This window comes from Strix aluco, chromosome 18 (genome assembly GCF_031877795.1).
Source record: "Strix aluco isolate bStrAlu1 chromosome 18, bStrAlu1.hap1, whole genome shotgun sequence".
Taxonomy (NCBI): Eukaryota; Metazoa; Chordata; class Aves; order Strigiformes; family Strigidae; genus Strix; species Strix aluco.
Genome location: NC_133948.1, coordinates 11,078,404 through 11,105,426, shown reverse-complemented (window position 1 = coordinate 11,105,426; position 27,023 = coordinate 11,078,404). Strand labels below are relative to the sequence as shown.

At 39.4% G+C, this 27,023-nt stretch overlaps 1 protein-coding gene across 4 annotated transcripts in view; it reads right to left on the bottom strand.

Moving 5' to 3' along the window:
- CABIN1 (calcineurin binding protein 1) overlaps nt 1–27,023 on the bottom strand; it is a 119,943-nt gene that overhangs the window by 45,230 nt on the left and 47,690 nt on the right. For all 4 annotated transcript variants that reach the window (XM_074843730.1, XM_074843732.1, XM_074843731.1 and 1 more), the window contains exons 29-30: nt 26,242–26,579; nt 20,196–20,309 (exon numbers count right to left, since the gene is read on the bottom strand). In XM_074843730.1, coding sequence (XP_074699831.1) covers nt 20,196–20,309; nt 26,242–26,579 — 452 coding nt within the window. The remainder of the gene's footprint in view (nt 1–20,195; nt 20,310–26,241; nt 26,580–27,023) is intronic.

Genomic DNA, 27,023 nt, shown 5'->3' with positions numbered 1-27,023 from the left:
AGACGTATCTCGCAGCTCTCTGGGTAATAAAAACCACCACAGCATATGCTTTAATTCCTAGATCTCCTAGATCTGCTTCATGCAAAATACCCACAGCACACACAAAAATCTGCCGTTGCACAAATAAACACATGCTGCAGCAAATTTAAAAAAATAGAAACACGAAGCTGCCACAGCCAATGCCGCAAACAGCATGTGGCACTTGCTTTATGCACAACACCAGAATTTACTGCAATTAAGACATACGTTCTAAAATTATAAACATGTGACCAGACAAAGCTGACTGGTTTTAACAAACTGCTAATTAAATCGGAATCCTCTTATTCTCTCTTTTTAGCTGAATGAAGCAGCGACTGCTACAGCATAGTAGCTCATGCAAAATAGATACTGAACAACAGGCTTCTCTGTTAGGTCACCGTTAAGAAGGGGAACCTCCGCTGTGAGCTTGGCTGTCGTACGCAGAACAGCAGAGTGCACACCAGAGATCACAGCTGGGTTGCTCTGTGCCAGACATGATTTTTACAGACCTACCGTCTCTTTTTTCTTCTAGACATGAAAGCCTCCCCTCGCAAGCTTTAGGGCTGAATTGAAATCGAGGGTGCTAAATAATTCATCCCACTGAGGGGGTGGAGGAAGGAGACCGAGAAATCCCAAACAATGCAGACAGAAGGAAACAAAAATCCCTCACCCTTTCGTCCCCCCTGCCAAACTTCTCTCGACTCCTCCGTTCCCCATTGCTCTCAGGATTCTCCTCTGTGCAGCAAAGCAGATCTGTTACAGCCTCTAACCGAAGGCGAACCCAACTAACGAAAGAAGTATTTCCCAACCACGACGGCTAATGTCATCAGAGCCCATCTCCTGCCTGCCTGCGCTGCCTGCTCGGCGCTGCGGGCGAACCCTGCGGGCGCCCGGAGCCCGCCCAGCCCCCGGCAGCCCGGCCCCGGGGCAGGGATTCCCCGCGGCGGCCGCGGGTAAGGACCGGCTGCTCGGGGAAGGGTTTTAAGCCCCGCGTCACCGCCGAACGGGAACGGGCAGAGGCACGCCACACCGAGAAACGCCCCACGGTTCAGGGCACCCGGCAGCTATTTGTGCTTCTGGCGGCAGAGAGAAAGCAAACTTACTACAGCACCGCATCTGGCCCCGCCGGAGCGCCAGGGAGGGCCCCGCGCCGCCCCCCCCCACCCCGCCCGGCTCCCCCCGCGGCATCCCCCCCGCAGCCCAGCAACACCGCCGCGGTTCCTCCGCCGGCCCGGCCCCCCCGCGGGGCGGTGAGGTGACAGAGGTGGGGGGAAGTTTCCCCCGAGCCTCCCTGCCCGCCCCGCGCGGGGCGGCCGCCCCCCCCGCACTCACCATCCCCGGGGCGGCGGGAAGGCTCCGCCGGACTTCCCCGGCGGCCCGCGGAGACGGCGCGCGCCCGCCCGCGCCCCCGCGCCGCCCCCGCGCCCCCACCTGACCGCGCGGGCCGGGCCGGGCCCCGCCGGCTCCGGCTGCGCCCCCGCCCCGCCCCGCCCCGGCTCGGCTCGGCTCGGCTCACACTTCCTCTCGCACCGGAGTTCGCCCGACCTCTGGAAACCGCGTACCTTAGATTTCCTGCCGCCGCGGCGATTTTTTTTTTTTTTTTTTTTTTTTTTTTTTCCTCCCTCTTTCTTTGCAACCGGGGGCGGGGGGCGGCGTGCAGGGCCGGAGCTGTTTGCTCGCTCTCCTGCCGGAGGACGCTCGTGTTTGACATCGGATGTGGGTCCCGATTACTGCCGAGCCTGGCTCGCAGCCATCCCACTTAGGGCGAGTGAGTAAACAGCTGCTCCCGTCGGTTTGCAAGCATTAATAAGAAACAGTTATCTGCTCCCACCTGTCCGCCAAACCTTCCCAAAATATGCCCTGACCCAGTTTAACCCCACGGGTGCCGCCTCAGCGCCCTTCACCTCGCCGTCACCGAAGGCCCCACTCGTGACCTATTTTTCTCGAGCGTGGCCGGTTCCCTCCTCTGGGCGCAGCGCTGCGCCCGCCCGGGAGCGCGGAGCGGGCAGAGGCGGCGGGATCCTGCCCACGGCCGCCCCCGCCCGGGCCGCGGCCCCGCCGGCCCCCGCCGCCCGTTGGCCGCCCCCCGCCCAGCGCGGCGCTGCCCGCTCCCTGCGGCGCTGCAGCCCCCGCCCGGGCACCTTCCACCAAAGGGCAGGACCACCCTCTCGCCCCCTTTCCTCGTATTTATACTGTCACACCGTCCCCTCCCCCCGTCCTAGGCTTTAACTGCTCACGAGCTTCTGCAGTACAGGGGGGGGCTGGTGGCACATTTTCCTTCACCAGTCCTTTGCCACCTCTTTCATTACACCCTTCTCCCTTTCTCAAACTATTTGAAGGGGAAAACAAAGGGCTACCCTTGTCCTTTCCCCCATACTTCCCTCTCCCTACTTTCGATTATTTCAGTCAATCCCATATTAAGAGACCCAAAACGTGCAGCAGCCCCCTGCCAACCTCAGTCCATCTAAGCCTGCCTCACAAACTCTCTGATTCATCTTTCTCAATCTGAGCTTAGCACAGCTAAACTTATCTCCTTTTCCCAGCCACTCATCCGGGCTCTGCTGCTGATTACCTTCATCACAGAAGTTTAAACATTTTACTTTACTGTTTCCTTTCACTTTTGCAAGCAGGGGCAATTGCTTCGACATCCTCGTTGCCTTTCTAAGCGCTGCAGGGGTTTGTTATGTTTTGGGTTTTTCCCCTCCTGATCGCTAGGATTACTCTGAAGTGCTCAAAATCTATCCTATTTACTAACACCTCAGGTTTAATAGCCTGCTCCACACAACTGCCAGTCTCCACGTGCTATGCAGAAGTCAGTTGCTAAGATTATCTCTGTTTCCCATCATTTGAGGTACTTTTAACCCATCTTTTCTTTTCTTCATGTTCCCCTTAATACATCAGTTCTAGGCTTCTCACACTGAAAGCCCCATACACCTCACCCCTTCCTACTTACTTGAGTACTTTATATAGATACATTTATGCTTAACAGCATCTTGGAAAAACAGCCAAAGAATAATTTAGCTATCCTATTTATCTGTTATAAAATTACATTAATCAACAATACCCTGTGTCTATCTGTCCACTTAAACTGTAACAATCAGCTTTTTTGTTTTAAAGCTAAGATTTTACTCTGGGCATTACCACTCTTTAAAATAACCGACATCTTCATCACCTCTTAGATCTTGCTACCAAAGGCAATAACCCATTCTGTACTGATTAACAATGCAGTTTTGGCACTACCACTTCAAAAATCCATTAACCTTTACTCTTTTGACTGCATAACACAGATTTGTGTTTTAAATACAGAACCGAAATGAATATTTACTTTATATGTATTCATGCAAATAGGCTTCTTTTTGACCTGCCCTTTTTCATCTGCTCATTTAGTCACTGCTAACAGCAGAGCTCCTATCTCTTCTATTGGGCTGGAGTTTTTTTCCTATGTATTGTCATTTATTTATGCAAATTAAGTACTTGTTGTACCTGGAATTAAATACATTATAAAATGTTTAAAGATAAAGTTAATAGCCCAAAGGCTGGGTGTTCACTGGTTTGGAAATTATGTCATATAAAAGTTCTGCACAACTAAACACCTTGAAGCCATAAGCACGGCAATGTAAGGATTTTGTTTTCTAATTAACACCTCTTAGCTGTTGCAGTGAACAGTCATGGTACCATAAAAAGCAACAAGAACACAGACATCTTTAAATGATAATATAAAAGGTAAACAAGAATTATAACACTAGTTACTAGATTTCAAACTGCTTTGCAAACAAGCAAATTTTTAAAATATCACTAATTGGGATATTTACTATATGTCTGATTCATTATAGCTTTTGTATAGAAACATTATTTGGTAAAGGTCCATTATGAACTTAAATTAAGGAAACAAATTTGCCTCTAAATTTAGAGTTTAAAAAGATATGTTTTTCACCACAGATTATCTTTGATTCTATCCAATTCCAAAGGTTTCTTACCAATTCTTCTCACTTAAATCAGCATTTTTATTAATCACTATGGAATTTCCTAGGTTTGCATTGCAGATTACTACAGCTTCTGAACCATCACAAGCAGAATGAATTTTGCACTATTTGTACATGCACATGTTCATACCTTATGGTGCTACTGAGCAAAAAAATTCCAATTTAGTTACCTGAAGCAAAAAATACAGACGCTCAGTGAAGTGTAAGTGCCATCTCCTGTACCTGTGGGAACCAGCAACATATCATGGGACTTCCACATTCTGGATATGGGAGATACGTTAAGAGACACCCTGAATGCAGTAGGGTTGTGGCAGAAAAGAGATAAAACTGTTTAGTTAGTGTTCACAAAAAGGGAGTAAATGTTTGGCACTTGTGTCAGAAACTGTTACTCACAAGCACCCATAAGCACACCCCCAAGCTACACCTCTGGCCTAGCTAGTCCTACTCCTGCTGCCACCTGCCCCAGGCTCACTGGAGAAATGGCTGCTGCAGAAGATGGCTGGCACCACTGCACCCACATTCTTCGTTCAGACATAACACTGTAATGTCAAAGGCCTTTGCATTAATTATTTTTACACAGCGCAGTTATTTGGGACACTATTAAAGCCTCCTGGCTGATTATGGGTAAAAACTGATACAGTATTTTCCTGTTAGAGACGCTGTGCAAAGGAGGGCTGTAGAAACAGCTAACATCTACTGCTTTTTAAGCTTAATTTAGGTGATATAGGCACAAAACAATGCGACTTCATGCATTTTGGCAAGGAAGGATGGATGGGAAAGACTGACAGAGCAATTACGGGGAACTTGAAACATTTCCAGAGTCAACAAGATGACCTAACATTTGTCCCTTTAAAAATAAATACTCATAATGAATACTTTCAGTTCAGTGAACCATCTCTGAGAAAGAACAATTATCCTAGGTGCCACTGTTAATCCTCAAAGACCATGTCCTATACTTGTCTTTCAGTTATTTATGATGGGAAAGGAGGAGAGCAAAGCACTATTCCAGACCATTAAGAAGTGACAAGTTTATATTTCACTTCATGTTTCCTTCTTTAAGAGTCTCACCAAATGCTGCCCCTCCCCCCCCTTTTTTAAAAAAAATAAATCTTCTGTATCTTTAAATCAATACAACCAGAGAAAGTTTGAGGAGCATCTCAGCCAGAATCACCTACAGGATGTGAGCTCTAGCACATGCTCTCCAGTGTCACAATGCTAGGAGCCAGATGGAAGTGATTTTACACTTTTAAGCATTTTTAACTTTTGCACACTGGGATTTCTCGATGAAATGTTCTGGGGTGAATAACAAATGTTCAGAAAGATTCCAGACCTCTCTGCACTGTCAAGATAAGGGTGCTAGCTTTCCTTGCGAAGACAGCATATGAGTTTGTTAAGGTCAATACATTTCAAATTCTGTTCCACTTTCAAATTATTTTCCTCAGTTCAGAGGATACGTATTGTAAATCTTAGCATGAACTCTATTTCCACTTAGGAAGAGTAGATTCCATCTTTTGTTTTTAAGGAAGTAGGACATTGTTTTCACTAATAGATGTTGTTGGGTTTTTTTACCCCCTTGAGGAGATAAGAGTAATCTCAAGTTTCCAGGGCAATGGAAGTCCTACAGGAACTAAAAAGTATTCTTCCTTCAGTACCAGTATTTGCTTCCTTTAACTCAGGTATTTTTAATCTTCTTGCAAACAGTCAGATAACAATAGCTACCAGATTGGAACATTTGCCTTGAAAACCCATTCTAATCCAAAGTAGCAAATTTCATGGTCTTATGTAAGTATTTTCCAGGCAAATTTCTGTTTTCCATCAGTGCTGGAACTACTGTGAGGAGACCACTAACGCTGAGCAGCAGGATGGGCTGCTACCACCAAACCCAAGAACATACCTGCGCTGAAGTTAAACCCACACAGTAGTCAGCAGGTAACTGAAAGACAGAGGTTAAGGAGAGTGAAGAGGAGGGAGATGAGAAAAAATTTCACATTTCATATATTCACCAATTTTGTTATCCAAAGATGCTATTCTGTTTATATACAGGTTTATATTTCTTGTTTATTAAGTGGTAATTTTATTCCCTTTGAATTTCAAAGGGAAACATAAACCAGCAAGTGTCAAATTGGACCTTCAGAGGACTTGTTCCTTTTCAAAACCTGTCTCTTTCAATATTCAATGAGTAAGGGTAAGTCAGTCCTTTCTGACAATTACTGTCTTGCTTGAAAACCGCATCTTTGATTGTAAAAGAATATTTTAACCAATTTGGTATCATTTTATACCTGACAAACTTACTCCTCTTAAGAACAAGAATTTCTATGGATAAAGCTATTATTTTTGCAATTTGTACAGACCATATGCTGTCTTTGTCTATAGACAAACAAATGTCAAATAATACCTAATTACCTGTCCACACACTACATTTAAGCTGCTGTTCTTAAACGGGCAAATGGAAGAAGAAAGAATAAATGCAAATGAAAAAACAGGAGAGGAATATGTCAAAAGGTAGCAACAGGAATAAGAGAAACTGAAAGGAGATTTGGAACAGAAGTCTCTGGTATATCATCTTGCTGTCTGCACCTTGCTGCCCACATACTTAAAAGACTTCAGATTCAGACTCATCTCCTGGTGGGCCTTTCATTTTGTCAGCTTCAGTCTGCCGCTGGAGACAGCTCTCAGACGGAAGTTTTCAGGAAGAAAGACACTTTGCTTTGCTTTACCTTATCGATTTGAGAACATACAGAAGCAGGAAATTTTTTTCTGGCTCAATTATTCACAAAAAGCAAGCAGGGACTTGTCAGATTTTGAAGGGAGTAAAGTGACATATTGAAAAGACAGTGACAAAGTAACCCAGAAAATAGGCCTACATGTGAATGGTTTACCTGCCTACATTGTCACAGTAATGCTGTGCCCAGAATACACTGTCTATGATTTCTAGCAAAGATTTCAGAAAGAGAGCAATACTCACCAATTATTAATTTACAAGGAAGAAACCCACCCTTCTGCTTAAAACCGTTCTCCCCTTTACTCCCACATTTTGTCAGCAGGGTCACATCGCCTGATTGTCTAAATCCTACACCGAGAACTCTCTGGGCATGAAATGTGCAAGGCAGTTAAGTCCTGTCTGTCTGTCTCCTCTTTTCTTCCCTAATTCAAGTCTTTTTGCTTCCTAAGTGCCTGGGTGCCAGGTGGCACAAGCTGAAATCATAACTTTTATGACATGGTGGTTGGTATTTCTGAATTTCAGCATGGGAACTGACTTTCCAAAATTTCTCACCCAGATACTGATGATCTCCAAAGCAGTCAAAACTGGTTTTTGTAAATTTCTTCACTTGAAATTCTGTAACAAGCAATGCTGAGAACCCAGGCACATTTCCTGATCAAGAGCCATTAGACTTTCTCCAGTTCAAACCCACTCACTCATCAGTGAAGTACAACGAATGCATCTTGAAGCTCATCTCCACTCTTTTCTTTGTGATTGGAAATAGCTGCGACTGGACTCAGACGTATTATTTCGTATTTTTTAGCTTTCATACTTCTACAAGGCATTTGAATAAACTAAGAATACACTCGAAGAAAAGTGCATTAGTATTTCATTGTGCTACTTACTATCTTCTCACCAATATCTTAGTTTTGGAATTCAGTCAGTCACAGGAGTAGGACTAAGTCCTCTAGCCAGTTAACCACTATTAAAGATAACATTTCTTACCTAATTAAGATTAGTTTTATTGCCTAATATATTTTAAAATAATAGTTCTTTCATTTTTACCCTGCCTTAAAAAGTCTTTGTTCTTCAACATTGTAACTGTTCCTTTTTCCTAAAATACACATAAATGTGCACACATGCACGCACACAGAGTAAAACTCAGAAAGTCCTTTTACTATTGCTTGTGTTCAATCCCTGCAAGACAAGAATTCACTGCCAGCAGAATCAGTTTTACTGATGGCAAAGCATTCAGGATGCATTTTCCTATGCGTTCCCCCCACTGATGGAGAAAACTGTATTTCCTTTCTGGGATACATATATGGATCCATTGTGCTGCAAGAACTGAAGACAAGTTATGAAATGGCAAAAAAATTCTTGTTTCTTTCTATACTATTGTTTTGGGGCATAACTACTGCAAGGTTAAGATGAAAAAACAAACTTCATACAACAATGACCACAAGAACTATGGGGGGCAAAGTCTGAAGAGTAACTCCTCCCATGTATGACACTAACTGGTGAATTCTCATTTACTTAAAGTGAAAAAATTATACACAAATATTTTTTCTTGCTTTGCTGTTCTTGCAAAGCAGCAAGAACATCTTGTTATAGAAGATACGGAGAAGATGCAGTATGTTTACTTCAAGATCTATGCAAAGGAAGAACTAACAAGAAATAAGTGTGCCAATTAAACACTAATTGTTTAGTAGTTTTTCATTCTCATCAACTCTGAATCCAAAAACAAGACTAGCTGTTGTTAATTTCAACTTTCATCAGTTTCTAATACGTTTATACCTTAGTGTTTTATTTACAAGCTATATGGAATATTGCTTATTTGCTGTTGCAACTTAAATATTTTAAAAAAAGTTTTTTTAAAAAACATTTGGTAAAAGCTTAAGCTTCCAAAATCTCAGTCTTTGTTTTGAATTAGCTTAACTTTCAAAAAATTAGTCTGTATATGTAGTTGCATGTTTTACTTGAAAAACTAAAAGATTTAAAGTGGGTGTTTTTGGTCCCAAAACCAACATTCATCTTAGTATAATTAATTCAGAAAAACGCTTTTGCTTTCTTGTTTATTAGAAAGAAAATGACAATTAAAATATCCTGACATAAAACCTGTTGGGAAGTAATTTTCAGTAAGACCTTTAGTAGAGAGCTGTCAGACTAAGGGCAAACAAACAAAGCCAGATGTTTTTCTTTTAAGCCTGCTGGAACAACTACTTCATTACAGGCATGAAAACAACACTTTTATGTATCACCAAATATAATTTTTAAAGATTAAGTTTATCCCATTGTCAGTATTTCAGCTTACAAAGTAATTGGAATGTGCATTTTATTTCAACACTTACATTCCTATTATGAGTATTTTCTCTTACACTACAAAGAAAATGCTTTTGAAATCACTGCACTGCCTTCACGTCAAAAGTCCCACCTTCATTATACAACTATACTGGCCTGTAATCCCTACTTCTTTTTAAAATCTGATTTATGATTCTATTAAAGTTTTTTCATACTGAATCTGCCACTAGCTGTGATACACACACGGATTATAAACATAAAATATGTATGCTATATTAAGCAGATCAGTCATGATAGAAGACAGCATTAAAGTATCATGAAGTTTGGGATGGCTACACACTTCTCCATGAATGAGCTACGCAGACATAAAAGCCTGGCCTATCTTCAGGTTTGTCCAAATTTTTCCCACTGGAAATACTTTATAGTCACTTCAGAGTCAGTATCACTGGAATAACTGGAGCTCAGTGACCCTGACATATTGTAATTGATAGTTATACCATTAATTAAGAAAAAACAAGCATCAAACCCAGCACATACTCTTAAACACTTAGTGCAGTCTATCAGGAGGAACAAACTAGATATGTGTAAACAGAAATCATTTTAGCTGTTACACTAAGCTCATTAAATTATCTCAAACATCTGAATACTTAAGACAACACCATTATATTAATGACTCACGCTAGTTCCAGTCTACTAAGCAGGAGATCATAGTATAAGTGCTGATACACTTTGAATATACACACAGGGAACAGCTAAGAGATAAAGATTTAAATAGAAAATGACCTGGTAGGAGTTTTCAATTCTGATTTTTATTCTGTGTCAGCAAACCAAGTAGCCATCAAAATTCATAATTCATTCTGAGCAACTGTTAGGAAGTGCTTCAAGTGAAAAGTCTGTGCTTTTTTCTGATTTTGCTTCCTCTAACCTATAGAAAAAACAAACAACTTCATAAAAGCCAAATTTGTGAAACTGTTTGTTGACAGCAGGTGAGTAAGCAAACTGGTGAAGATGAAGTATAGGCAACTGAAATGAACAAAGGTCATAAAGCACCTGGAAATAAGCCACTTGTCACTCAAGCTCTTATAGGAACTTCCCTTGTCGGATCACAGTAATACATTTGAACATTCAGAGGAGCAAGCTAAAATACTGACCACTATGGACTTCATTACTTTCGCTCACCCACTCAATCATACTTTGTTTAAATTCCTTTCAGGAGACTGAGAAAGTCACCTTGTTTCAGTGGTCAACCCTTGCTGTTTCACATAGCAACTATCACGGAAACTCCAAAAGTGTTCATACTACGCCAGGAAATCCTACCTCCTTCACAGGAGCCAAACAGTCTGGAACAATAACACTATACAATATTCAACATTTTTAATCCTCTAACTTCAGGAATTTTGCCAAAGATGGAGTACTATTACTCAGAGAACTCCTGCTTCAATATCTTCATCTAAGCTCTGCACAGTGATACTGCAGTCAGCTAGCGAACTGTTCATCATACACTAGCTACTGCACAACAAAATATATTCTTACCTATCATCATCTGCCATCTTATCTTTTCCATCTTAACCTTTTTAATTTGGCCAATTATATCCTGCTGTAGCCATTAAATTAAAAATATTTATCTATAAATGCTATCCACTTGCACAGATGTACACACAGACTTGTATCATGCTGCTCTCGTCCCACAGTCTTCTGTTTTCATTTTTACACAAAGGCAAAGTATATACACGAAAAATACTTAGATCCTTCTGCTAAGAACTGTAATTCCAGGAATATTACTCAAGAAATATGCTGCTTTAATAAAATAAAGTTAATTTCACTACTAATTTTCTTCTTTCTATAGGGATGAAAGTTATAATAAATCACCATAATACTAGGTAAATTAAAACCATCACAGATGCAGAATGAAATTGGCACAAGGTTTCAGAAAGGTAGTATGAGCTGTTTGTCTGATGGTAGCTGGTTTTGTATTCACTCATTGTGATTTGGCTCCTTTAACTTTCAGAGTGAGATTGGTATTTTTACACAGAAAGATACAGGAATGAAAAAATCTGTCATACCTGGAATATGGAACAGATGAGTGCTGTACTGAACAAGATCAGATACAGGCTGATAGCTACCTCAAAAGCAGTCCTGGAAATACCTACAAAATTAAACATATAGAAGAGGAAACTGCCTCGATTAATGTCACAGAATCCTCGTAACATACAACTGTTAGAAACAGCTCATCAAGAAAAAACATATTTCATCTTGGTTATATCACACATAGTTTCACCTGAGAAATAAGCATTGAAGAAAACTGAAGAAAGAGTATGTCTTGATTCTGGCTATACATCCATTAAATTTATGTTCCTCAGAGTAATGCTATCAGTTTTAGAACAAAAGGAGAGGGTACTTAAAGACAACGAGGTATGACTTCATACACATACACACTACTTGCCTGTTCCAACACTTTTGTGAACTCTACACATGGATATTAGAAGAAGCTATGTGAAATCTTTCAATCAGAGGCTATAGGAATTTATAGGGGAAAGGAAAATGCTAATGACAGTTAATTAAAAAGACTCAATTTTATTAGATTTTCTTCTAAGGTTCCAAATTTACTCTTTTCTTGTTTTGTTTGCTTTGTTTTGTTTATGCAGCAGTAATTGACGTAACCATTCTTGCCATTTATTTCTATGATGAAACTACGATAACTAACTCATAGTAAGAAGCTTCAAAAACTAGTCTGATAACCGGATAGCAGACATATAATATAAAAACATGTATTTTAATGACCTTTGATGGGTCATCACCTTTAAAACTCTGCTCTCCTACTGTGTTTAAAAATCTATTTAGTTTTAAAAGATCCTATTTAGATTTTTTTAAAAGGAAAGAACCTAACCTAAGTTTAAAACTAATCCCATTAAGTGTCTAAAGGTAGCTCTCCCATTCATATCTGATACACTGCTGGCAGATGGAAAAATCAAATTATGGATGTATTCATTACACATTTGTAAAAGGACACTCATCACACAGTATTCCAGCAAGCTTGCACCTTTCAAATACTGTTTAGAGTGGATAAATAGTTGCTGTTAAACTTTTAAGATCCAGCTTTAAAACTGACTGGTTTATGTCCAGTAACACACTACAACTTCCATAACAATCTCTCTTCTACAAAGCCGTATCTTCATTTATTTCAGGGTTATTTGTTCTCTAGCTTAACTTTGTCTAGCAATTAATCTACTCAACAAAAGAAGAAACTTTTCCTAGGGAAACAGAATGGAAAAAAATAGCTGTTTAATATCCACTGGCACTAACGACAGTTCAAAACCCCATGCTTCTATCTCCAGGGATTTAGATTTATTGGCATCTTTACTAGCTGGGTCTTGGAAGCCTGCAAAGTTAGCCAGAAAGAACAGTGTGTATATATTGAGACAGAAACTCTGTGAACGACGGACATTTTTCACTGATGAGTTCTGTTTTTCCAAGAGGATGGAGTGAAGAACTGTAAATAACATGTTGGGCAGAGGTTGAAAAAGTTATCTAGCTTTTTATAGGCAACTTTAAGACTTCATTGCTTACTGGGTTTCTGGTCTTAATCCAATCACTAAGAAAGTTTCACTTGCACATTTAACTCCTTGCTTACCTTCATTTTCAGAGTTGGTATTAAGATTGCATAACACTGAGCACACATGAGAGCGAGACAGAATGAGAGAACAAACTCCTTTGTACCTACTAAAAGCGTTCTTCCAATTAAAACAGCATTACATTAACTTTACAAGTGAAAGAAAAAGGGAGCAGAGAAGGAAAACGGCTTGCTACTGGCAAAAGAACAACTATCAAGGGTAAAGTCAGAAAAGAAATAATGAAATTTTAGCTCTTATTGTAGGGGCAACTAGTATCACAATCTCCCACTTCCCCTTCTCCCAGCGGAAGCCATTTACCATGCTAGACAAGAAAAAACATGGAAAGCAGATTCCCGAAAAAACTACCTTTTTCCACATGGAAAACGTCTGCCTGTTTCAAACACAGACATCAATATCAGTAAATTTAATGGAGTCCGAGAAAACATAATTCTCTTCCATACATTCACTTTTATAAAATTTACTGTCAGTCACAGTTTAAGAGAAGGGCAAGGCTATTGCCTCGTTGTGCATTTTAACGAACCAACTTATCCAAAATGTAAGCGTTCATTAAAAAAAAATTTCTAGACTTGATGCAAAAATAACCTTGTCTATATGAGTTACATTTAATCAATGCAAATATGTCTTCCTGAATCTGTAGGCAGGTGACACAATGATTTTTTCAGTTCCTCTATCCTGTGGCTCCATGGACATTCGGTGATGGGTGCTGGGAGCACCACACCTGTGACATGATGTTGCTCTACAGAAGATACAGTGAAGGGAAATGGAGAAAATTAATGAAGACCAAAAAGGAAGAAAAACAAGGAACAGAGGATGGGAAGAAACTGATTTGGTTTCACTCTTCAATCTTCCAAACTTAAGCTTACACTGTAACAATAAAATAACTGCCATTTATACAGCTGACTGTATTTACAAACCAAGGCATAGAATTACACAATCATTTGGCTCAGAAGGGACTCCTGGAGGGTTTTTTATTTATTCCTCGGCAGCTTTCCACACAAGTATCTCTTCACCACACCAGAAATGGTTTCCTCACACAGATGAACAATAGCTTTATAATGACATTATTCAGGAATGTAGGAAAAGCAATGAAATACTTGTTAAAATTACTGAGGAAGCAGGCCAGGCAGGCAGCATTTTAGCTCAAACATATCTCCAACGCAGTACAGCAAGGTCTCCATTATCTCTTCTTAAGGAGAGGTAGTGGATGACCCACTCAGCTTCAACTCACACAAGCACCTCTGCACCAAAGATTCCCTGCAGCATAGTGCCTCCTAACAGCACACCTGTGCACTGCTGACAGTCCTAGTTTGTAAATTGTCAAATCATCTCATAAAGTAGCTTGCTCTTCCTAGCACAAGAAGAAAATATGTACCAGGGAGATGTCTTTTACCTAACATCTGAATACTTCACAGCCAGTAGAAGGCTGGCAGTAAGAATCTGCATTTACTAAACACCACCTTCATGAAGCAGAAAGCTTGCTCTTTCAGGGCCTATTTCCTGCACAGTGAAAACACAGATATTTCATGGCTACAATATGGCCATCTCCTGAAAAGATTAAAGACAATTCTAACTTTTAAAGTAAGCAGGGATTTAACAATCCTCTATCAGATGCCCCCATGCATAAAAAAGAAAAAAAGGAGCATAAACATATTAGACTATTAACATGTGTTGGCACTGTGGTATCATTATTATTTTGTTTTATGCAACTACACAGAAGGTCAGTGTTAATGGCAGAGGTCACCTTTTCTAGACACTTCTTTTGTATACCACCTATTAAATGGTACTAAGTCTAATAACTCGTTTCAGGTATTATCTAGTTGCTGGAATCAAAAAGGTTTTTTTTTAATGATTCCTTTATGCTTTCTGTTCCCTTGTGGTTGCATAAAAATGGCATCCAAACCACTCAGAAGCAAGAAGGGCAAAATTGAACACCTAAACCCTTGTGATTTCTGGGGTGTCATTTGTGATTTTTTTTTTTTAAACTTGAGTTGGCAACCTCTCATACTCCTTTTCAGATGAAGTGTTAGAAACACTAAAAAGACCAAAATTTTTTCAAAATGTTGCGACCAATCATGATCGAGCTAAAATATAACCATTAATTCTCTTAGAGCCCCTATACATGATTAAATTCAAACTCTCACCACACTGAGACACAATCTCAACTCACATGGATGCACAGTAAGTTTCTTCAAGTTCTTTCCCTTTTCCCCCAATCTGATTCAAATGGCACTATTTTTCTCAGAAGACTCGTGTTCCACATAGCAGATGTCTAGGAGCTGGAAGTACACTTGCCAACTGAAAAGGCACACACCAACTATGAGCAGGAGGAGAGTAACTCAGATCTATCACCAGCCAAGGACAGGAAGGAAAGCAGAGCAGTAAAAGTTCTAGGAAAGTGATTTTAATCTGCTGTTGCCTCCAGTTTCAGGCTTTTACAGTACATGGTAGAAAACAGTGAACCTGAGGCTTCAGTCAAGTTGCCATAATCAGGCTTGAAGAGCTGACCTTGGCCCTGTGTGGTATTTGGGGGTTCATCAGGTCAACCTTAGTAGCAACCTCAGACTAGGCAGAACAAATGGCTAGAATAGGTTCAGACCACCCTAATGGACTTCCCTCTTCCCTTAGATGATATACAGGCAGTTATCTCTAAAAGGGACATTAAATTCTGTAACAAATGTTGCATTTTAATTCAAGTCATGGGAATCATTAATACTGAGGTTACACTTCAGAAACTGGGAGAGAAACAAAAGAATGCAGTATCAGATCAAAAGAAAATCCCATGTACACACTCAGTGCCATATTTCTGACAGCAACCAGTACTGTATGTCTAAGGGAAGGTATAAACCCAATTGAGGCATATAATGTAACTTCCTTGATATAACTTCCCAGCCTCCAGGAAAGCTGAGGCATGATGCCTTTTTTTCCCCTTAGATAGTCCCCTATATTAGGGACTTCATAACAGCCTTCTTTCCTACATCTCAAATTCATCTGTATGGCTCTGGTGGTACAGAATCCCAAAACAGAGTCTGCCCTTGCCCTTGCTCTCCTTTTCAGAATCAACTTTCCTCTGGTAAGACAAAGAGACATAACTCTCAACCTGAAACACAACTAGAGAAAGAACCTGCTACATAGGGAGAGAAACAGAGAAAGCACCCACTGGTTATCACCATGCTATAATAAGAACTATGTCTAGAAACTTGCAGCACCAAACTTTAGATTTTATTCTCCAACTGCTCAGTGTCCAGAACCTGTAGTTCTGCACAGCAGAGGTCTCCTGCCAGTGCCCAGTCACACCTGGTATGACCAATGGCAAATTAAAGTGAAATCACTGCTATCTTTCAGCTTCTGGCTCCCAGTGAATGCTGCTACCTTAATTTGACCCTGCTTACTCAGACCACAGAAGGAAGAGCTTCAGGGATACAGCAGAGAATAAACATACTGCATTTCTTTTGGAATTAAAAATAGAACAATTATCCTTAACAGTTTGCAGCAAGACTTCATGCACATGGACGTCTGCACTATAGCATATTGTGTGCATGCACAGCTTTCATATGTGGGAACCGTTACCAAAGATGGACATCAAGATCTTTATTACAACAGATTATTACCACCACAGATGATGTGCCAGGAAACTACAAATACTGTATATTAAACCATATGGAGAAGTTACTGGTACACTGAGCTCAACCATCAAAATGCTTCTTCCACAATCACCACCCACCCACAGACTGATGAATACCCATCATCTGTGCACAAAGTTTAACTTTGTTTTATTAATAGTGGCATGAAATCTGAATATATAAAAAAAGTGTCTGACTATATAAAGCAGTGTTTGGGATTTTTTTTTTCTCCTGGTGAATTAATTTCTAATTTAGTTACTATAGAAACCATCCTGGAGACCTCTTTAAAAAAAAAAATCTATATATTTACACACACACACACACACATAAAGGAGAAGAGCCAGAGAGTACCTGTCCATGTAGGTTATTGAGAAATGTGTAGCTGGCCAAACAAAAAAGACTTGGTATTCATTTATGGGAACACAGCTTAAAGTCCTCTAAGTCTAACTGCAATAATCATTCATACAATGACTGCCATCACTAGCAGGGCTGTGAATGTGCAAAAACCTCTGGTCCTAGAAAATCAGGGCCATTCTTTTCTTTTTGGGAAACAAGTAGGTACAATAATGCAGTAAGCATTTTTTTCTTAGAACTGAAAAAGGGAAGTTCTGTGCATCCTGACATTATTCTAATATGTGAAATGAGAAGAAATGAGGGCTAAGTGAACATGCCTTTTTTGCTCATTCTGAAGACAGTAAAAAATGAATTCAAACAGACTGCAGTTGCATCTGAATGACAGCTAACAAATTAGACAAAAGACCGTGACACACAGATTCAGACCAGCAGTTCTGCAGTAAAATTTAACAGGAGACAGCTTTACCCAGGTTTATTTCTTTTCATACAGTGCTGTCATAAACATTTCATAAATAATTCTACTAGGAGTATGCATTATTTATAAAATGTCTGGGAGGAGCAGGCTGGCACAGTCCCTACTTGTCTTTGAGCTGCTAGCTTTCTCTCTTGCACACTGTTGTTTGTACTTGTAAAATTGAGTCAGCTATAATTTCAACAACCCTGAATCTTCCGTACAAGAGATTAAGAACACTAGTGCTACTTGCTCCAGAAGAAAAAGGTATTTCTATATTAAAGTGTCTACAGAAAGCCACTTAGCCATTCATTTAACTCTTTTGTATCACGAAGGCCAGAGTTCTCAAAACTAAAACCAAATGCATTTCATGGAAACAAATAAACACTGTAGGCAAAGTGTTTCTGTTGAAAAGAACCCTGGAGAACATTAATAAGCTTAGAAAATCTTAAGGTTGGCCATTTAATTTCTAAGATTAGATGCAACTACTTACTTTTGTAGAGCTTTCTAATTTCTGTTTTATCACCCAACTCTGTATGTGAAGACACTAGCTGGGACAGTGGGCTGTAACACCATCTGTATGCGATGGATGACACACAAGTCTGTGTTCTGAGCACTGACCCAGATGGTGCAGTACATTTGCTTACCCACTGCCTGGCTAGGAGCTTCGCACGAGAACAAACTACTTGAGGTTTAACCCAGACAAGGTCATCACAGTGTTGAGAGATTTTTTCCCAAGTTGTTCACAGATTTAGGTTTGTCCAATTCTGGAATGTCAGATGACACTAACAGCTTTTTTTTCATGGGCACTTGTAGCCCTTTCTCTCTCGGATCTGGATTTTCTCACTGTGCTATGTCTGTGTCATCTGTACTGGACTACTGCCACATGTTCTACACAGAGTGTTACTTGAAAAGGATTTTGAAAATATAGTTGGGTAGAAAATGAGACCACCAAAATATTTTACCATGCTAAACTCATAACGTACACTGTACCTGTTAACAGGAAGACTAACTTACATGTGTGCAGGAATAAGTCAGGATGTTAGCACTGATTCACAAAGGCTTCAACAAGTTGTTTTGCTGTCTGAGGCACTCCATGTGCTAGTTACACTATCACCATATCTGAGACACACAGGAGTTGAGTCCCCAAACTGAAATTTCTCAAGCCTGGAAGCAGCGGTCTACATAGGGGACTCCAGACTAACACTGTCTTTGTCTGTTGGCAGACCCACATTCAAACAGAGAATGTAATTTTCACACATCACCTCTCTTTTCTAACAGTATTGTTGATATATTGCACTGGGCTAGCATATACCTTTTATTAAAGGTTATTTGTTATTAATTTCTTATTAAAGAAAATTAACAATACTAAAATTATGGGAAGTTTTTGTTGATTTACAAAGTAGAATTATTATACAGCTGTCTAGTATCTATACTAGAGCTCTCTAGTATCTATACCAGCACTTGTCATCCTTCAAAGTATAAAAAGATCAATATGCAGAATAAGGAATGATTGTGGTTTGAAATAATGCTGGAAACATCCACTTAGGAATACAGTGGAATCTATCTTTAAATTAAATTATCTAGCATTAGCACTCAAAAACTAGACATGATTTAGGTCAACTACTGATCTCTCTTAATGTGATAATTCACATTTTCAAGTAGAAACACTCCTTTATACACATTGCTCGGTTCCCTGCTGCTCATCTTCCTCATACATGAAAACATAGGATACTCTTGACACTTAACACTGCAATGATGAACAAGTCAGCCTTGATCATGCAAAGTTAACGTTTGACTTGAAGCACGTTGAGTAATTTCATTAACTCCTACAAGAATGCTTGCATTATCTGGATCTGAGCCAAAGTATTCACCAGCTCGAAGAGTTAATCACGCTGCAGGATTCTTGTAGGAAAGCAGGCAGATGTTGCAGGGAAATAACCAGAACAAAGCCATGCAGTCATCAATCAGGACACAACTGTTTGGTCTATATCCTATCAGGCTGACAGTATTTGTTAATCAAAACCTATCGAGAAAGATGGAATGACATAGAAGCTCTTTTTGCAAACTGATCCATGATACAATTTTGAACCACTGTCAGTATTCTTTAGTTGTTCAACCCATTTGAGGGATTATAATCAGAGAAGAGCACTTACCTTATACTCAACAGAAGTTTGCACAGAAGTGTTAATTAACATGACATACAGCAAAAATTAAGATAGATGGTAACGGATGTAAAATGGAAATAAATTTCACAATTAAAATATTAAAACAGAAGTACTGGATGGGAAGGCAGAGACATAAATTCTGTCACCACGATCACAGGCAGTCATGTAATAGATACATAGTCCAGAAAGACAAACAACATCTCCAGGCTCTCACAACACATTGCGAGCCACAAAACAGCTACAGAATCCTATCACAGGAGAGCAGAAGGCACAAAACCCTAGAATGTACCACAGAAAAGCCAGAGATACTGAAGACAACAGCAATGTGTTAAGTCGCAATCACAGCAGGGCATTTGATAGATAAATGCTCATCTAAGTTTCAGAAGTATTCTGTGTCCCATGTCACCGAGAGGCACAGACACCCCTGTGGACTAGAAGGTGTCACAGACACAGGGACAGTCTTTATGACGCTGCTGCTACTACACTGTGGGACTTGGAAGAACTCTTTCTGCTGAGCCACGCTACAAAAGCTGAATACAGGAAAGCTCCTTCCAACTCTGGAGAATTCTTAGAGAAACTAGCACTTTTTTTTTTTTTGTCATGAGAAGCACAAGTCTAGTTGAGAAACAGTAAACAAGAGGATAATTAAGATGAACAGAATTAGAATTTTTATAGAGAGCTCAACCATCAAGCATACGGTAAATGATGCGTAACAGAAATGTTGGTGCTTCTCTCCCCATGTTTTCAAGCTCATCAGAAATAATCCTTCTAATGTGGTTCCCTTCAAAAGAGGAAAATTGCAGTAAACTACATAATACAATTCTGCCTTTCCTTTAGCTGCTCATGGTTTATTTAATGCGCTTTGCCGAATTTCACAGTAGTGTCCCTTCGCAAGCCTTTCAAATGAGAAACAGGTGTTAAAACGATGGCTGAGAAAGTACGGGTGTGTTTATCAGCTATATAAACTTACATTGAAGAAATTCGTCTTGTTCCTCTCACAGAAGAGGCCCTGTGCAGGCATGTGCTTCAGCTGCTGCCAGGGGACCCCACTGCCCAGCAGCACGTCGCGGGCCCACTGCAAGTTCTGTGGATGAAACAGGCCTGGTGAGTTACAGGCAGAGGACAGAAACACCACCACAGGTAGAAGTGCAAAGCGCTCACTTGCTTTTATTTACTAACCTGCATTATCATTTCTCATTTTCCACATAGTTGCTGTTCTGACAGTATTTGTAGAGGCATGTGATTTGGAGAAGACATCCCTCAGGAGAGACAAGCCAGCTTGTTTCTCAGAGCAAGCATCCAGACTGATCAGCCCCAGCAGACTAGTCAGTCCCCTACAGCTGCTGAATCCAGCCTCAAATATAATCAAGTTTTGCTTTCTTGGTTTTTTTAACCTGTCTTCATTTCATTGAGATCCACCCTTTATCACGTACAGAAACCTGAACTATAAGCATATTTAAAACACCGTAATTTTTCTGTTAAAAGCTGAATTTTAATGCTCAATATAAAATAAGTTCTATATGAAAATATAAAGTTTCTCAGCAAACAGTGGAACTCACTGTCCTGGGTATCCTGCAGCCTTCCTCCACACACCAGGCCCCTCACTGCCTCCCCTGTCCCTCAATCCCTCCAGTTTCCACACACACACACCCTGGAAGCCACCCCTCAGCTCTTCCCTAGGGCTAACCACCTGCAAGGCACACCTGCCCACACCCAGGCCTAACAGACAAGGCAACCTTTAGGCTTAAACTGCAGCCTTCTTTTAGTGGGGTGGTGAATTCAGGCCTTTTACCTCTACCCAGCCATTGCCCTCCATGTAACTGCACTTAAACTTTCTAGAAAATTCCATGCCTGTCGTCAAATTTAGTTAATAGCACTCAGTGAGTTAACAAAGTATCAGTAGGAGACTAAATGATAGACAACAATCAAAAATTCATAAAAGCACTATCCCTCCAAGAGTTCAATGCATGAACATCTCTTGTGTAGTTGAGAACTAGGGACAGCTGTTGGCTCCAGGCAAAACATTACTAACAGATGGGACAACTATTAATTGTAAGGTTTCACTGATGGAAGTTTTGCTCTGCTTCATTATTTATTTCAGTATTAGAAAGTAGCATTTGAGTCTCATTAGACTGGTGTTTTTGGAGACAGCTTCACTACAGAGCAGATAAAAGAAACAAGATGATGTTTGGTTCCTAGAGACAAATGAGAATGTTGAACTCTGATTTGTGTTCGTGGGCTAGAAATACCCCTTTGTGAATCATGAATTTGATTAAATCATGTCCGTCCAAGAAGTATATTCCAGTTGTAATATCCTTTTTTTTGGGGGGTGGGGGGGGTATGGTATTAGCAAAGTTCTTATCCTGCCTTCCAGATTATTTTCTTTACAAAACTCTGGTGAAACACTAAAAGCCCTGCTCAATCATAAATGCTTTTGTCCTAGTAACGGTAATCATGCAGAAATCTCCAATGTCTTACCAGAACTGGAGCATCCCCTCTAGCAAAATGCTGATTACAGATTCATGTGCAAGGGAGCTGAACACTGAAAATACTAACCAGATATTTACGGATGTCAAAAATCCTTCATTCAGAGAGCCGATATAGGTACTTACACAGGACCTTCCTGACTACAGTGTACAACAGTTGAGGGGATTTGGATAGGTTTCTTTTGATATGGAACAAATACATGTTCACTCATAAATATCACAAGGTACTTCCTGGCTACCAGAGGAACCAGTAAATTTAATTATTATCAGTGAGTGTCAAATTTAATTATGATTGAAGAAAGCAAAGTATGTAAACTTAATTGTATACTTTTTCCTACAGTACTTCTTTTGTAATACCTATTTCTGTAATCCTATTAACCTAAGCATGCAAACCACTTTGAAATACATGCAGAAGAAATCACAACACAGAAAAGAACCTACAAAAATCTTGTCTTCTGTGAAAGTCATCCTGTTTTGAATAAAATCAGAATCCAGCAAAAATAAGCCTATCATAACGTCCAAGATCCAGGCACATAAATACTTTATTTTATGCCAATCATAGTCAACAGAAACATAAATAAATTCCAAGTGTGAAAACAAAAGTAAAAAAATTGCCTAATGTGTGACAATCTGAATCTTACAGTTAAAACTATCACATAAAAATTAAAGGAAAACAAAAACCTTAAGAAAGCTACCACCATAAAGCTTAAATATAAAATCCCAGTCTAAACAAATTTTAGCTATGGATGTATTCCTGAATCTGTTTTACGATGAAAATGTTAAGAGATCATTAAGTGTAGCATCATGCTCTGGTGATCTGCTGTGCACATTACACTGACCATCCATAGGCATGTATTTGGTACATATAATTCATAGGCTTTTATTGAACAAGATGATGACAGTAACCTAGCTAGGAGGAAAAAAGATCATTCAGACAAATGGGGCAATTACACGGTAACTTCACACAATCAAAACTAATAGGAATAAAAGATGTAGTTACAGATTTTCCACTACCCTCCTCCTTAAATCAGCATGATCAGTTATCCCCAGTAAATACGCCTGAGCAGGTCTCAACTCATTACATTTCCCAGAGTCTGCTCTGCTTAGTTTTTAGCTGATGAAGTTATTAGTGGTGGATGAAGGGATCCAGGACATAGCAAAAAGGATTTATTCTCCTTGGCACACTGCTTGCCAGTCTGAAATGCTGGATTTAGCTGTCTGACTCAGGGCAATTATGAAGTACTCTTTCCAGTTCAGCTGTTGCCACCCACATCTTCATCACCCCAAGATTCAAAGACAAGATGACTGACAGGGTACAACAATTTGCAAAAAAGTTTACCAGCATTGTTAAAATGGAAAAAGAAAATCTCTTATGGTCAACCAAGTGGAAATCTGAGTCACCTGAGATGGATATCCCTTAACTCAATGGTGTCAGAAGCCATCTTTACCCAACTTGAAGTTGCTGAGAGGTGTACAAAACATCCTACTATACCTTAATCCTTCCCTCTATGGTCTTTTATAGTCTGTTAGAAGGCTTTGTCTCAAAAACACCCTAGTGCTACTGCATCATATAAAAAGACCATTGACCTTGAAGGGTAGCCTTTCGAATGAACTGTTACCACTTGAAATGCTTACATCTATTATTACAGATTATGTCTGCCTCTAAGTATATATTAAACCTACATATATATAATCTTGTAATTTTTACATGCATGTGTTATGCCTAGCTTGACTAAACTGCCATGCTACTGACATTATGTTATACCTGACATTAATTTCTCCATTAAGGGCTCTGTTAATAATGGACATAATAGAAGATACAAACTTAAAAAACCTAAGTCATACAAACAATATCTGTGAGCAGATTCTTGGAGGATCTGCAGAGTATTTTTTATTTTGAGGTAAAAAACATGTAAGTAAATATTTTTATTTCCTGACAATCTGCTGGTTGCAAAGCATCAGACCAGTTCTACATACTGATCCGTAAGGGCCATAAGGCAAATACTTCTCACAAAACTTTTTAGTTATATTGACAAACAACATCTTGTCAAATCCTACCTTCTCCTTCCAAACTGTGCCAACACTCATTTTTGAGGTAAAAATCACAAATGATGGAGTCTTTACTTCAAGACAAAGACAGGGAGAATGGGAAACTAAAACTACTGCCCAAACTGGCAATGAAGTAACTTCTGAAAATTCATCCTCACTTTCCTGCACATTTATTCCAAGAAAAAAACAGCTATGTACAAATTTGCTCTGATAACAAAATAAAACAAAGAGAAATAGCCTCCAAATAGTGAGCAGGATTTTGCAGGAGAAAAAAACCCAGAACATGTAGCCAAACAAAATGTTGAAAGATTTTGAAAAGGATGTTAAAAAAAGCACTCAACAACTATTTTTACTAATCTCACAACAGCAAAACCAGTAATACTGTAAAATGGGAGAAAACAGATTGCATATGGAAAACTTGTTTTTCTATGCACTATGGAGACCTGCCAATCCTCTCCTTTCCCAGCCAACCACGAATTTTGGCCATCAGTCTAAATTCTTCATACAAATTCCTGGCACTGGTACATAAATGCTGAATTTTCCAAGATGGTTACATGCATTTAAAAATTAATTTCAGCTTTCTAAAATTTACCAGTAAACCACTCTGCCCTCACAGCAACTCAACCTGGTGTAATTTATCTCATTTTTAAAATCAGGTTTATCATCAGTATATCTAAGCATACTTCTTACTCCAGTTACTGCTGAAAATGCATAGATGCATTCTGTGTTTTAAGTTTGTTCAGGAGTATAACTCCCAATAAAGACATATTAAAACACAAGACATTTGACATTGCTCTGTAAAAGAACCTGAATGAGTCAAAGAAAATTACAACCTCATGAAAGTATGTAGTATACATATATCAGTAGGAAGATTTTTTTTTTGCAGTGTTAAACAGTTGTTTGTTACACAGAGAAGTAATAAAAAAGGACAGTAAAACCCAACAATGCTAGTTGAAGCCAACCAGGTAACTACTAGGCTCAAACAGGCAGGATTCAATTTCTCTGAGTTCCAAGAGGAGATGGATTTAGACAACAATATATTTCATAGAGAAAAACATTACAGATCACTAAGCTGATATTTATGTAGGGAGAGAGATACAAAAAGCAAAAGAGAAGGCTTCAGCAGGAAAAAAAATAGAAGAAAATATTTTGCAAGTAGTTCCTCAGGCAAGGACATGCGATTTGAACCAATAAATTGAAAACAGGCAGCCTTTTTTGTTGAATGTTGATACAAAATCATTTGTCAGCAACAGTAATGACAGATTGCAGGAATCTACATCTCCTATTAATGATTAGCTCCATAGAAAAATTAACAACTGTCACACACAAACAGCACAAGAATGTTTTCAAAACAAGCTATCTTTAAAAAAAGGGTAATATTTTTCTGGATAATCACTGTACACAGCCAAATGGAATATTCATCACCTTTCAGTAGATTGGTAAGAGATGCCACTGTTCAATCTGCAGCAACACTGTTGCTGTTTTCTACTGTGAGGCAAGGGGTATGATTTGTTTCCACTACGTTCCCTTCCCTATTATTCACATAAGCTTCAGTACTGGTGGGGAAGGGAATTCAGGAAGCCGTGCAGTGCAGCATATGACGTAACACAAGACTTCCAAATACAAACTCTGTGAGTTCAAACCTTGATTAGTGAAATAACTCTGATAATTTCCTACTACTCATATACATTTTACTAACCGATACTTCAGAAAGACAAATGATTATAATAACAGAAGCATGCACAAGTAAAATAAAGAATAATTTTAAAACCAAACCAATGATAATTCATAGCAGAAGGCTTTTGAAATTAATTTTATTATGAAGAATATGCAAGGGTCATGCAAAGAAGAAAGTTATTTTGCCCTCACCTCAAATAGGAACTGACACTATTACAGTCACCAAGACATTGTTATTCCTGTTTAACCCAAAATCACTGGCTCATGAGCAGTAGGATTTGAAAGACTGACTTTCACTCAGTGATTTCTAAACAGCAAAAAATTTTGCCTTACTCAAGATGACCTCTATGCTCTGACAGTAGGAAAACTTTAATTCTACAAAGACACAAGATACCCAGAAAATCTGTCACATGATGTGTTTATACCAACACTGATGAATTTCTGCTTCCAAGTCACTTTTCAGTCCACTGAAAAATAATTGTCCACAGTAAAATAATTGGTGTCATTTTTTCGAGAACATCTTAATTTATGTGACATATCTAAAAGGTAATTCTCTGCTGAATGACAAAAAACTTCTTAGCTCGGTAATAAAAAATTTTCTACCCAACTGGCCTCACACACGTGAATCAGACAATGTAGGAGCCAAAGACTTCCCAAAATATAGTTCCAATCCAAACTGCATTAAGAAAACTTATCTGCTGTATTTTAACACTGAGACTTTTGAATTAGTACAAATGACAATACAGTTTTTTTATTCACCCAATAAACACAGCTAGTCAGTTATTGTACCAGTGGTCTGCTCACCTTGTGTGTTTTGCTGTATGTGTACAAATAGGCCAATCTGTAGAGGCTCTTGTAGTGCTGGGGAAAGCGGCTGAGACACAGACAGAAGGAGGCAATACACTGCTCTGTCAGGAACTTCCGCTGTTCCTCAAGGTCTGCTGGAAGACCATGAGGAAATTCAGATGCATCTCCACAAGGTTCAGCTTTCTTTTTGCAGTCCCACTGTGAGGGTGGGGGGATTGTGGCTTTGATAGGATTGCCAGAAGCAGACTGAGGATCCACCAGAATTTTTTGGCCAGTAGGCTCAGCAGGATGGTAAGATTCTGAGCTCTCCAGCAGCTCTTCTGACTTTCCTGCAACTGGAACATTAAGAGAAGACAAAAGTGACAATGAAAATTACAAAATGGCAAACAAAATACACAAAATGACAAAAATTAAATACAACAAATGGTAATTGTGTTCTCCATTAAAGCACTGACTGAATTATTGAGCGGTTCCTAAAAAAATTATGACTATTCCTGATGCTTAATAAGTAATCTTCAGCTCATTAACAGACCCACACACTGATCTCTTCATTGTCTCTCATTTGGGATTTTCCCTGAGCAATACTAAGAATTCAGCACACCTTACACAATGCAGGATTTTATATACTGTTGGAAGATAGGGGAGGGAGGACAACAACAAAATGAAAGTGTAAATTCAGTAAAATTCTATTGCAAAGAAAGGAAGAAGGAACAGAAAACTAAAGCTGTCCTGCCAAGACATATTATTCTTAACAATCTACCTAGAAGAACGCAATCCCA